The 12,671-nt window shown below is 44.4% G+C and overlaps 1 protein-coding gene across 1 annotated transcript in view; it reads right to left on the reverse strand.

Moving 5' to 3' along the window:
* Positions 1–12,671, reverse strand: part of LOC140729837 (mucin-6-like) — a 432,642-nt gene that overhangs the window by 87,908 nt on the left and 332,063 nt on the right. Inside the window, exon 24 of the mRNA XM_073050050.1 lies at positions 12,170–12,199. Within this exon, the coding sequence (XP_072906151.1) occupies positions 12,170–12,199 (30 nt within the window). The remainder of the gene's footprint in view (positions 1–12,169; positions 12,200–12,671) is intronic.

A 12,671-nucleotide genomic window follows, 5' to 3' on the forward strand; every position in this document is an offset into this window, starting at 1 on the left:
TAATTTAACACATTGGTGAAGATAGAGCAGTGGGTGTAGTGTATATAGATTTCAGTAAGGTATTTGATAAGGTTCCACATGCAAGGCTCATTCAGAAAATAAGGAGGCATGGGATCGAAGGAAACCTTGCTTTGTGGATCCAGAATTGGCTTGCCCGCAGAAGGCAAGGGATGGTTTAGATGGTTCATATTCTGCATGGAGGATGGTGATCAGTGGTGTTCTGCAGGGATCTGTACTGGGACTCCTCCTTGTGATTTTTTAAAATATATATAAATGATCTGGATGAGGAAATAGAAGGGTGGGTTTGGTAAATTTGCTGATGACACAAAAGTCAGTGGTGTTGTGGATAGTGTGTGGGATTGTCAAGGGTTACAGAGGGATATTGATAAGATGCAGAGAAGTGGCAGATGGAGTTCAACCCAGATTAAATGTGAAGTGGTGCATTTTGGTAGGTCAAATTTGAAGACCAAATATAATATTAATGGTAAGACGCTTGGCAGAGTGGAGGATCAGCGAGATTTTGGGGTCCGTGTCCATAACAAACTCTAAGCTGCTGCACAGGTTGACAGTGTTATTAAGAAGGCAAAGCAATGTGTTGGCCTTCATCAACTGTGGGATTGAGTTCAAGAACCGTGAGGTAATCTTACATCTATATAAGACATTAGTTAGAACTCACTTGGAGTACTGTGTTCAGTTCTGGTCACCTCATTTCAGGAAGGGTGTGGATGTTATAGAGAGAGTGCAGAGGAGATTTACAAGGATGTTGCCTGGATTGGGGAGCATGCCTTATGAGAATAGGTTGAGTGAACTTGGCCTTTTCTCCTTGGAGGGACGGGGGAATGAGAGGGGACGTGATAGAGGTGTATAAGATGATGAGAGGCATTGATCGTGTGGATAGTCAGAGGCTTTTTCCCAGGGCTAAAATGGCTATCACAAGAGTACACAGTTTTAAGGTGCTTGGAAGTAGGTAGACAGGGGATGTTAGGGGAAAGTTTTTCACACAGAGTGGTGGGTGTGTGGGAAGCACTGCTGGCAACGATGGTAGAGGCAGACACAATAGGGTCGTTTAAGAGACTCTTAGATAACTCCATGGACCTTAGAAAAATAGAGGGCTATGCAGTAGGGTAATTCTAGACATTTTCTAAAGTAACATGGTTGGCACAACATTGTGGGCCGAAGTGTCTGTAATGTGCTGTAGATTTCTATGTTCCTATAAAATAAAAGCTTGATAAAACTGAAATTTGTAAATATAGTTTCTTTATAAATTTATGCTGTGCACGATCTGTTATTTCTTGCTGACTGCTAATTGTGCATAGGTAGTACTTACACAGCATTTGCTCAAATTGAGGTTTCTTTAATTAGAACATTGCAACATTACTGTTTGGTTAAACCCCAAATCATACCAACCCTAGACGTATATTGTTTTTGTGTAAAAAAAGTTGAATTTCCCCATGGGGATGAATAAAGTATCTATCTATCTATCTATCTATCTATCTATCTATCTAAGTTGCCTTCCTCACTGCTGAGTCATGTAGTGTTAACTGAGGTAACTAACGAGCCAAGTTTGCATACAAGCCCAGTGAGAGGGTTACATTTGTGGGGCCTATTTTCCAGGGATTTAGGATGTCGTGTAGCTACTGATTAAGCGGTTTGTACAGTCAGCCCTCCTTATCCATAGATTCCTCATGCGCGAATTCAACTAACCGCGAATCGCGAAAACCCGGAAGTGCTCTTCCAGCACTTGTTGTTTAAGCATGTACAGACTTTTTTCTTGTATTATTCTGTAAACAATGCAGTACAACAATCATTTTACATAGCATTTACATTGTATTAGGTATTATAAGTAACCTAGAGATGATTTAAAGTATACAGGAGAATGTGCGTGGATTATTGTGCATCGGGATTGAAAAAAATCGGAAGTTCTCTTATTAAGTAAGTCGGAATAGGTACATCCGGTATTATTTAGCGTCAATTAGTCAAACGTTTGTCTTAGTATATAGTATATATTTTACCTTTCTATGCATATAAAACACTTAAGAACGTATGTTTCAGCACCGGGCTCGGGAATGGAGGTTCTCGGGACTCGGGACAGATCGCTCCCTAGTGCACTCTCCACCGTGCCGGGTTGATGTGGAGGATCAAAAACTCAAAATCCCAAAAGCCAATAATTAAACCATTGCATTGCTTAGTAATGATTGTAACTTTCATCGGGGCAGAGCCTTTCTCACTTTATCCTTTAAAATTGTTCCGATCGTTGACCGACGTAGCCTAACAATTTTTCAATGAATGATGGCGTTTCACCTCTTTCCGATCGCTTTATTATTTCCACTTTATTTCAATCGTGATTGTGATTATTTTCGTGAACAGAAACACTGCGCATTCAGAGCTCTGGCGTCGGGTCCTAATGTCCACCGCCTTGAAACAGGTTCAATAAGGGACTTGAGCATCCGCGAATTTTGGTATCCACGAGGGGTCCCAGAACCAATCCCCTACGGATAAGGAGGGCCGACTGTATGTTAAGCCTGTGTTTGAACTAGAGTCGGGTAAAGCAATTAAGTTACTTTATTATGGTCGCAAGGATTAAGGTTTGGTGCATCTCAAAGGGATTTTCCACAAATAATGCTGGAGTGGGGTGGATATTTGAATTCCCTATGGACTGCTATTGAGGGTGCTGAGTTCTGTAAAAGTATGGGGGAAAGTTACACTGATTGAATGGAGTTTTGACCAGAGAGCTGGTAAGGATTTCATGTTATTTCAGACTAGCAGTGATGTGACTAAAGTACCACTGCCCAATACATTAGGAGACCCTGGAGAGCTAGGGCCATGGGCAGTTCATATTTTTAGAGAAGGAGAAGGTAGCTGAGGATAAAGTCTTTAAAGACAAGTTGTTCTCATGCAATATGATATTTGGAAGGTTATTATGGATTGTTCTATCTGTAGCAATGGGTCAGTCATAACTTAATTTGTAGGACTCTGAAACTGGATTATAGTATTTATAGTATGTGATGTTTTGATTGAGCTATTTATTATTACTATTTTTCTCAGCCCAAGCTGATAAAACCTGAGGTATGGGCATAACCAAGGGCACTCATTTCTCAATTGCCTGGAAGTTTCAGGCTTCTTGTCATGTTTAGTTTGTCTTTCTGGAGATTTACATAAATTTTGCTGTGTAAGCCTAATTGTTTAATTCTACTGTGCAGTGATCTTGAGATGTTTCTAGTTATCTTACTGTTGGGTCAATATACACACTGTTCATGTTCAGTAGTCTTTCAATTTCCTCTTTAATTCGGCAAATTTCTTTTGATTTTCACTTACTGATTTCTGTACATTATGTGTGTTTGGAATGGCTCTATCTATTAATTTGTTCTTCCTAGTTTATCCTGTATTTCTATATCCAGACAATTATTATGGATTTTCCGATTTCAAATAACTGATTGTCTGTAATATAATTTGTGGGATTCTGACAATAAAACCGGTTCAGGCTAGTATTTATACTAAGATGTTTCTTTAATGAATTTGTATTGTAAAGCAACTTCTTTGGTGAATTCAAACAACAACACACACAAAATGCTGGTAGAACACAGCAGGCCAGGCAGCATCTATAGGGAGAAGCGCTGTCGACGTTTTGGGCCGAGACCCTTCGTCAGGACTAACCGAAAGATAGTAAGAGATTTGAAAGGATGTTTGCCACTTGATTGTGCCTGTGTTGGTAATCAGATTGAGTTAAACTGCTGTAGGATCCTGTACTGGGTTGGATTGTTTCTGATTTCTCTTGGCAGTTTCTGCATTTGTTTTGAAATTGTGGGTCTTTTATTATATATTTTGGTAATTCTTCTGTTAACTACCTGGTCCTGTATTGCTACGAGGAACCCTTCTGTTTCTGTGAAGAGGTCTCCAACTTTGAGCCAGGCATTTGAAGTTTCCTTGTTGACATAAGACCATAAGATATAGCAGCAGAATTAGGCCATTTGGCCCATTGCATCCACTCTGTCATTTCATCATGGCTGATTCATTTTTCCTCTCAGCCCCAGTCTCCTGCCTTCTCCCCAGGCCCCTTTCATGCCCTGACCATTCAAAAATCTATTAACCTCTGTCTTAAATATACATAAAGACTTGGCCTCCAGAGCTGCATGTAGCAAAGAATACCAGAGATTCAACATTCTCTGACAAAAGAAGTTCCTCCTCATCTCCATTCTGAAAGGATGCCCCTCTATTCTGAGGCTGTGTCCTTTGGTCTTAGACTCTCTCACCATCACAAACATCCTTTCCACATCCACTCTATCTAGGCCTTTCACCATTTGACTGGTTAATCTGATCTCATCTGTTCAGATTGTGGGGATGTCTTCCATGGAGGGTCATGCTCTTCCATTAGTTAATTTTTTCTTCTAAAATGATAATTTTTGTATAATTTCATTTATGTTCAGTTGTGTGTACTTATCAGAATTACACATGCTTATGTGGAGGACTTAATTCTGTTTTTGTAGGTGAAAATTTATCCTTGGAAGTCTTATCTGCCTACTGTGTAAATTTTTTATGTGTTATTCGTCTTCCTCCTTTTGTCCAAGTTAATGATAACATAAGCGCATTGGAATGTAAACAGTATTCTCTAAAATTTGTCAATTCAGTTCTTATTTGAATCCCTCAATTTACTTTGATAACGGTGTTGGTTCTTTTATGGTTGTTAATAGATACGGTGACTATAGTACCACCGATGCTTTATCAGGTGTTGAAGGAATTTCCCAAGTATTTGGTGTAGTAAATGTATAGTAAGAACTCCTATTAACCATGAATGTGGGACAGAATCAAATGCTTTTGGTATGAAATATTACAACATGTAAGATTTCTGCTTTTCTGCCAGGATTGACTTAGAATTACAGAATCTGTTATCACACACAAGAAGAAGTCTGCAGATGCTGGAAATCTGAGCAACACAAAATACTGGAGGAAGACAGCAGACCAGGTGTCATCTGTGGAAAAAAGTACAGTCCATGTTTCAAGCCAAAACCCTTTGGCAGGACTGGAGAAAAAAAGCTGAGGAGTAGATTTGAAAGGTGGGGGGAGGGGAGAGAGAAACAGCAGGTAATAGGTGAAACTTGGAGGGGGACGGATGAGGCAAAGAGCTAGGAAGCTGATTGGTGAGAAACCTGAAGGCCATGGAAGAAAGAAAAAAGGTGGGGGGGGGGGTGTGGTAAACTATGTATACCTGTCTGGACACACCCCTCTGCTGACTGCTCCTGTGGCTCCTCCCACAGACCCCTGTATAAAGGCGATTGGAGGCACTGCTCCTCCTTCAGTCTCTGAGATGCCGTGCTCCCTTTTGTTGCTAATAAAAGCCTATCGTTCACTTCCCGTCTCCCAGAGTTATTGATGGTGCATCAATTTTATTAGTAGCAATTTTAAAACATGGAGAGCATTTTACGACCTGACAGATTGGATCTCGACCCTCAATCCCAGGAAGCCGGTGACGCTTTTGAACTCTGGCTAGCATGCTTCGAATCGTACCTGGAGGAGATTCATGTGACCGAGCCTGCCACGATGCGCAGGGTTCTCCTCTCCAGAGTCAGTCCACGGGTCTACTCCATGATCAGAGACCAAACGGACTAGCAGGGTGTGATGGATGCCCTCAAAAGACAATACCGGTGGCCGGTGAACACCGTCTATGCAAGACATTGCTTATTGACATGGCGGCAGCAGGCCGGAGAGTCAAGCGCTGAGTTTGTCCGAGCCATACAGACACTCATGCGGGCCTGCGACTGCAGGGGACTGACGGTGGAACAGCATGCGGAGCTGCTAGTAAAAGACGCCTTCGTCACAGGGATCAGGTCAGTGTATGTGCGCCAGCGGCTGCTGGAACACGCAGATCTTACCTTACATTCGGCAATCGAGCTGGCTGACATGCTGGAGGCTGCTCTGCACGATGCTGACGCTGTCCAGGCACGCAATCTCCTGCCGGCCTCATGGACGCTGCAGACCCCGCAACCCGCCGGCGAATTGACCTCAGCTGCTGCCACTCACGAGTCCGTAAAGTCCCCGCAACCCGCCGGCGAATCGACCTCGGCTGCTGCCAGTCGTGAGTCCGTGAAGTTCCCGCAACCCGTCGGCGAATCGACCTCGGCTGCTGCCAGTCGCGAGTCCGTGAAGTCCCTGCAACCCGTCGGCGAATCGACCTCGGCTGCTGCCACTCACGAGTCCGTGAAGTCCCCACAACTCGCCGGCGAATCGACCTCGGCTGCTGCCACTCACGAGTCCGTGAAGTCCCCACAACTCGCCGGCGAATCGACCTCGGCTGCTGCCACTCACGAGTCCGTGAAGTCCCCACAACTCGCCGGTGAATCGACCTCGGCTGCTGCCAGTCGCGAGTCCATGCAGTGTTACTTCTACGGACTCAAAAAGCACCCCCAAAAACGCTGCCCGGCCCGAGAAGCTACCTGCTCCAGCTGCGGAAAGAAGGGCCACTTTGCCAAGGCCTGTAAGTCCAAACCACGAGCGGGGTCGAGCAGCGCCGTGCATGAGGCATGGGGGTCGCCATATTGGTCACCACCATCTTGCCTGCCCGCCGCGTGCGAGGCATGGGGCGGCCATCTTTGTCGGCACAAACTCGCCCCACCTCCGACCCATGGGTGCTTACCGGGCACCCCACTGTGCCGGACCAAGACGGTGATTCAACTCTGGCCTCTGTGACCCTCGACAAAAGCGCTCCACACCAGCTCGCAAGGTCAATGATGGACATCCTGGTGGAGGGGCACAGGACTAGCTGCCTGTTTGACACGGGCAGCACTGAGAGTTTTATTCACCCGGACACGGTGCAACGCTGCGGACTCATGACACGGCCGGTAAGCCAGAGGGTCACCATGGCTTCTGGATCGCATTCCACAGACATCCGGGGGTGGGGGGGGGGGGGGTTGTGTAGCGACACTGGTGGTGCAGGGCACAGAATATCGGGACTTTGTGTTACTGGTCATGCCTCAACTGTGTGCCCCTGTGCTATTGGGGCTCGACTTCCAGAGCCACCTGAAAAGTGTGACAATGGAGTATGATGGGCCCCACCCATCAATCACTGTCAGAAATCCTCAGTTCTGTGGGACTTTGTCACATACCCCGCTACTGACCACACACACACACACACCGACCCGCACATTCCATCCAACACCATGCCAACAGCCGTGCTACAGACACCACTTGCAGCCTCTCCACCCTCAAGATCCCTCCCCCACCGCTGTTCGCCAACCTGACCCCCGACTGTAAACTTGTGGCTACTAAAAGCAGGAGGTACAGGGCCTTCATTAAGTCGGAGGTGCAGCGACTACTCAGGGAGGGGATCATTGAGCCAAGCACAAGTCCTTGGAGGGCCCAGGTGGTCGTTGTTCGGACAGGGCAGAAAAATAGAATGGTCATGGACTATAGCCAGACCCTCAATAGGTACACGCAGATTGACGTGTATCCCCTACCCCGCATCACGGATATGGTCAATCAGATAGCTCAGTACAAGGTGTACTCGACCATAGACCTAAAATCCCCTTACCATCAGCTCCCCATCCGCCTGGAGGACCACCCCTACACCGCCTTCGAGGCAGGTGGCAGGCTCTATCACTTCCTGCGTGTCCCCTTCGGTGTCACGAATGGTGTCTCTGTCTTCCAGAGGGAAATGGACCGGATGGTAGATCAGTGCCAACTGAAGGCCACGTTCCCATATCTGGATAACATCACCATCTGCGGTCACGACTGGCAGGATCATGACACCAACCTCCAACGATTTTTCCAAGCGGCCAAAGCTCTTAACCTTACCTATAACAGGGACAAGTGTGTGTTCGGAACCACCCAACTTGCTATCCTTGGGTATGTCGTGGAGAATGGGGTCATTGGCCCTGACCCCGACCGTATGCGCCCCCATTGGAACTCTCTCTTCCCACCACCCTCAGAGCCCTCAAACAGTGCCTGGGCTTCTTTTCCTATTACGCCCAATGGGTCCCTCACTACGCAGACTCCTCATGGCACTCCCATACCGGGCGCCACGCACACGCATGAGGGATCACTGACGCCTAGCGGGCTGGCACCTCAAGTCAGGCCGGAGCCAGCACAACCACCGTCTCCGGTGCAATCACCACCCGTGCTACGTAGATCGCAGCGACAGACTCAACCACCTGATAGACTTGATCTGTAAATATACTTGTCAGAAACTTCGCCCCATGGGGAATCTCTTTTAAAACAAAGGTGAATGTGGTAAACTATGTATACCTGTCTGGACATGCCCCTCTGCTGACTGCTCCTGTGGTTCCCCCCACAGACTCCTGTATAAAGGCGATTGGAGGCACTGCTCCTCCCACAGTCTCCGAGATGCCGTGCTCCCTTTTGCTGCTAATAAAAGCCTATTGTTCACCTCCCGTCTCCGAGAGTTATGGATGGTGCATCGGGGGACTGGGGAGGAGCTCCAGAGGGCAGGCAAGGAGATAACATGAGAGAGGGATAAGGGGATGGGAATGGCGAAGGGGAGGGGAGTAGATGCATTACTTTAAACTATTATCAGTTCTTTATATCCTTTCACACCCTTATGGCATCCTTTCTGTTCTTCTATAAGTATACGGTGGTTATCTAAGAGAGTGATAATTAGTTGCGAGATACATGAAGCTACTATTTAAATATAGTTTGTAAACAGAGAATAGAACAATAATTTTGATGGATCATTTGTAACTTCTCCTTTGGACCACAAGACCATAAAACAGAGGAGCAGAATTAAGCCTTTATGTTCCTGTAAGGTTGAAAGGAAAGGTTAAAAGTTTGAGAGAGCCATGGTTTTCAAGAGATATTGGAAACTTGGTTCGTTAAAAGAGAGAGATCTACAATAAATATAGGCAGCATGGAGTAAATGAGGTGCTTGAGGAATATAAAGAATATAAAAAGAATCTTAAGAAAGAAATTAGAAAAGCTAAAAGAAGATACGAGGTTACTTTGGCAAGTAAGGTGAAAATAAATCCAAAGGGTTTCTATAGTTGGTCCCTTAGAGAATCAGAGTGGACAGCTATGTGTGGAGCCAAAAGAGATGGGGGAGATTTTGAACAATTTCTTTTCTTCGGTATTCACTAAGGAGAAGGATATTGAATTGTGTAAGGTAAGGGAAACAAGTAGGGTAGTTATGGAAACTATGATGGTTAAAGAAGAGGAAGTACTGCTGCTTTTAAGGAATATAAAAGTGGTTAAGTCTCCAGGTCCTGACAGGATGTTCCCTAGGACCTTGAGGGAAGTTAATGTAGAAATAGCAGGGGCTCTGAGAGAAATATTTCAAATGTCATTAGAAACGGGGATGGTGCCGGAGGATTGGCATATTGCTCATGTGGTTCCATTGTTTAAAAAGGGTTCTAAGAGTAAACCTAGCAATTTTCGGCTTGTAAGTTTGACGTCAGTGATGGGTAAATTAATGGAAAGTATTCTTAGAGATGGTATATATAATTATCCGGATAGACAGAGTCTGATTAGGAACAGTCAACATGGATTTGTGCGTGGCAGGTCATGTTTGACAAATCTTATTGAATTTTTTGAAGAGGTTACTAGGAAAGTTGACGAGGATCAAGCAGTGGATGTTGTCTGTATGGACTTCAGTAAGGCCTTTGACAAGGTTCCACGTGGAAGGTTAGTTAGGAAAGTTCAATCGTTAGGTATTAATATTGAAGTAGTAAACTGGATTCAACAGTAGCTGGATGGGAAATGCCAGAGAGTAGTGGTGGATAACTGTTTGTCAGGTTGGAGGCCGGTGACGTGGTGTGCCTCAGGGATCTGTACTGGGTCCAATGTTGTTTGTCATATACATTAATGATCTGGATGATGGGGTGGTAAATTGGATTAGTAAGTATGTAGGTGATACTAAGATAGGTGGCGTTGTGGATAATGAAGTAGATTTTCAAAGCTTGCAGAGAGATTTAGGCCAGTTAAAAGAGTGGGCTGAAAGATGGCAGATGGTGTTTAATGTTAAAATTGTACAAGGCATTGGTAAGGCCGAATTTGGAGTATTGTGTACAGTTCTGGTCACCGAATTATAGGACAGATATCAACAAAATAGAGAGAGTACAGAGAAGATTTACTAGAATGTTACCTGGGTTTCAGCAGAGAAAGGTTGAACAAGTTAGGTCTTTAATCTTTGGAGTGTAGAAGGTTGAGGGGGGACTTGATAGAAGTATTTAAAATTATGAGGGGGATAGATAGAGTTGACGTGGATAGGCTTTTTCCATTGAGAGTAGGGGAAATTCAAGCAAGAGGACATGAGTTGAGAGTTAAGGGGCAAAAATTTAGGGGTAACATGAGGGGGAACTTCTTCACTCAGAGAGTGGTAGCTGTGTGGAATGAGCTTCCAGTAGAAATGGTAGAGGCAGGTTCGATTTTGTCATTTAAACAAAAATTGGATAGGTACATGGACAGGAAAGGAATGGAGGGTTATGGACTGAGTGCAGGTAGGTGGGACTAGGTGAGAGTAAGCGTTCGGCACGGACTAGAAGGGCCGACATGGCCTGTTTCTGTGCTGTAATTGTTATATGGTTATAAAGTCATTGAGTCTGTTCTGCCATTCAATCATGACTGATCCTTTTTTTTCTCCTCCTCAGCCCCAAACCGCAGACTTTCCCCATAACCTTTGATGCTGTACCCAGTCAAGAACCTATCAATCTCTGCCTTAAATACACCTGCCGTCCGTAGCTGTCTGTGGTAATAAACTCCTTAAAATCACCACTCTCTGGCTAAAGAAATTTTTGCGCATCTCTGATTTAAAAGAACTCTTATAAGATTGGTCGTTTGAAGGGCAGCTGTCTAGGTCTCAGAAAAGTCTGCATTTTCTGTGAAACTCTACATCAGAAAGAGTTGTTGTAAAGTGAAGAAAGGTGGTGGGGGAGCTGTATTTTGAATGTAATGCACATCTCGTACTTCAGTGAATGAGTTCACGATGACTTTGAGCTCAGACCTGTAACTAGAGCAAATGCCAGTGTTACATCTGCTGAATTAAATTCTCCCACTGACTTTTGGTGAGCTTTGTTCTGGAATGGAGATGATGTACCATGATTTGTTTCCTAATCATTCCTCCCCATTGGGAAGCTTCTTAAAGGTGAGCTGCATCATTGTCAGGGAGTCATCAACCAATACAACATGGATACAGTCCTTCAGCTCAAAGACCCTGTGCCTTTCAAGTTTCTGCCTAGCTCACTACAATTTCGGTGCATATTCTTCCAATATGCATTCACACCCAAATCATTTGGATAAATAATGAAGAACAAGGGTCCCAACACCGACATATGCTGCACAGAAGTGGTCACCAGTCACAGCCAGTGATCATTAATGGAGAATGTGTGGAGCAGGTTAAGACCTACAAGTATCTGGGAGTACAGTTAGACGAGAAGCTAGACTGGACTGCCAACACAGATGCCTTGTGCAGGAAGGCACAGAGTCGACTGTACTTCCTAAGAAGGTTGGCGTCATTCAATGTCTGTAGTGAGATGCTGAAGATGTTCTATAGGTCAGTTGTGGAGAGCGCCCTCTTCTTTGTGGTGGCGTGTTGGGGAGGAAGCATTAAGAAGAGGGACGCCTCACGTCTTAATAAGCTGGTAAGGAAGGCGGGCTCTGTCGTGGGCAAAGTACTGGAGAGTTTAACATCGGTAGCTGAGCGAAGGGCGCTGAGTAGGCTACGGTCAATTATGGATAACTCTGAACATCCTCTACATAGCACCGTCCAGAGACAGAGAAGCAGTTTCAGCGACAGGTTACTATCGATGCAATGCTCCTCAGACAGGATGAAGAGGTCAATACTCCCCAATGCCATTAGGCTTTACAATTCTACCGCCAGGACTTAAGAACTTTTTAAAAGCTATTATTAATGCTTTTTGAGATAGTGATTTAGATGCATATCATATTTTTTTACTGAGTTAAGTATTGTATGTAATTAGTTTTGCTACAACAAGTGTATGGGACATTGGAAAAAAAGTTGAATTTCCCCATGGGGATGAATAAAGTATCTATCTATCTATCCAATCCCCAGTGCGATAAAAAAGATTGGGTAAAGTATCAAAGAAATTGCACAAACTTTCTTGTCATTGCCTTGCCAGTCATGATGGCAAAAAGGACAAAAATATGTTGGTATGGTAGATGTTGTGATTGTTAAGTGACCACATTCCTGTAATTTTGATAGACTTTATACCTGATGTTGTGGTTGGAGTTGGTGTCGATCCTGGATCAAAGAGAGATGAAACAGTAAGTTCAATTAATTCAATTCTATCAATGTCTGGTGAAGATATTAATGAAAGATTAGATCAACACATGCAGTAACTTTTGTGGTTCATGCAAAATGCTTCGATACGTGTTACTGTTGTGTTTGTCAATGGGATCGAGGATGATAGTATTGTGGCTGGAAATCAAATTGTCGGCTTAGTTGAGGAGGATACTGAGCAATTCCATTCACGTTGAGCAGGAGGTTCACAGAGATTTTGAACAAAGAACTTATTTTGTATCTGTCGTTGAAGTTTGTCAGTGTGATTGATTGCAGAATGCCTTTTCCCATGTAACCTTCTCGGTCTGTATGGTCACCACACTGAGGATATGTTAAAATACACAGTAACTGTTTGGGAATATGGCAGGTAAAGTGGTTGGTGGTGATAAAGTATGTAAAAGTATGGTCATTAAACAGTAGCCTGTTTTTTTTC

This window comes from Hemitrygon akajei, chromosome 6 (genome assembly GCF_048418815.1).
Source record: "Hemitrygon akajei chromosome 6, sHemAka1.3, whole genome shotgun sequence".
Lineage (NCBI taxonomy): Eukaryota > Metazoa > Chordata > Chondrichthyes > Myliobatiformes > Dasyatidae > Hemitrygon > Hemitrygon akajei.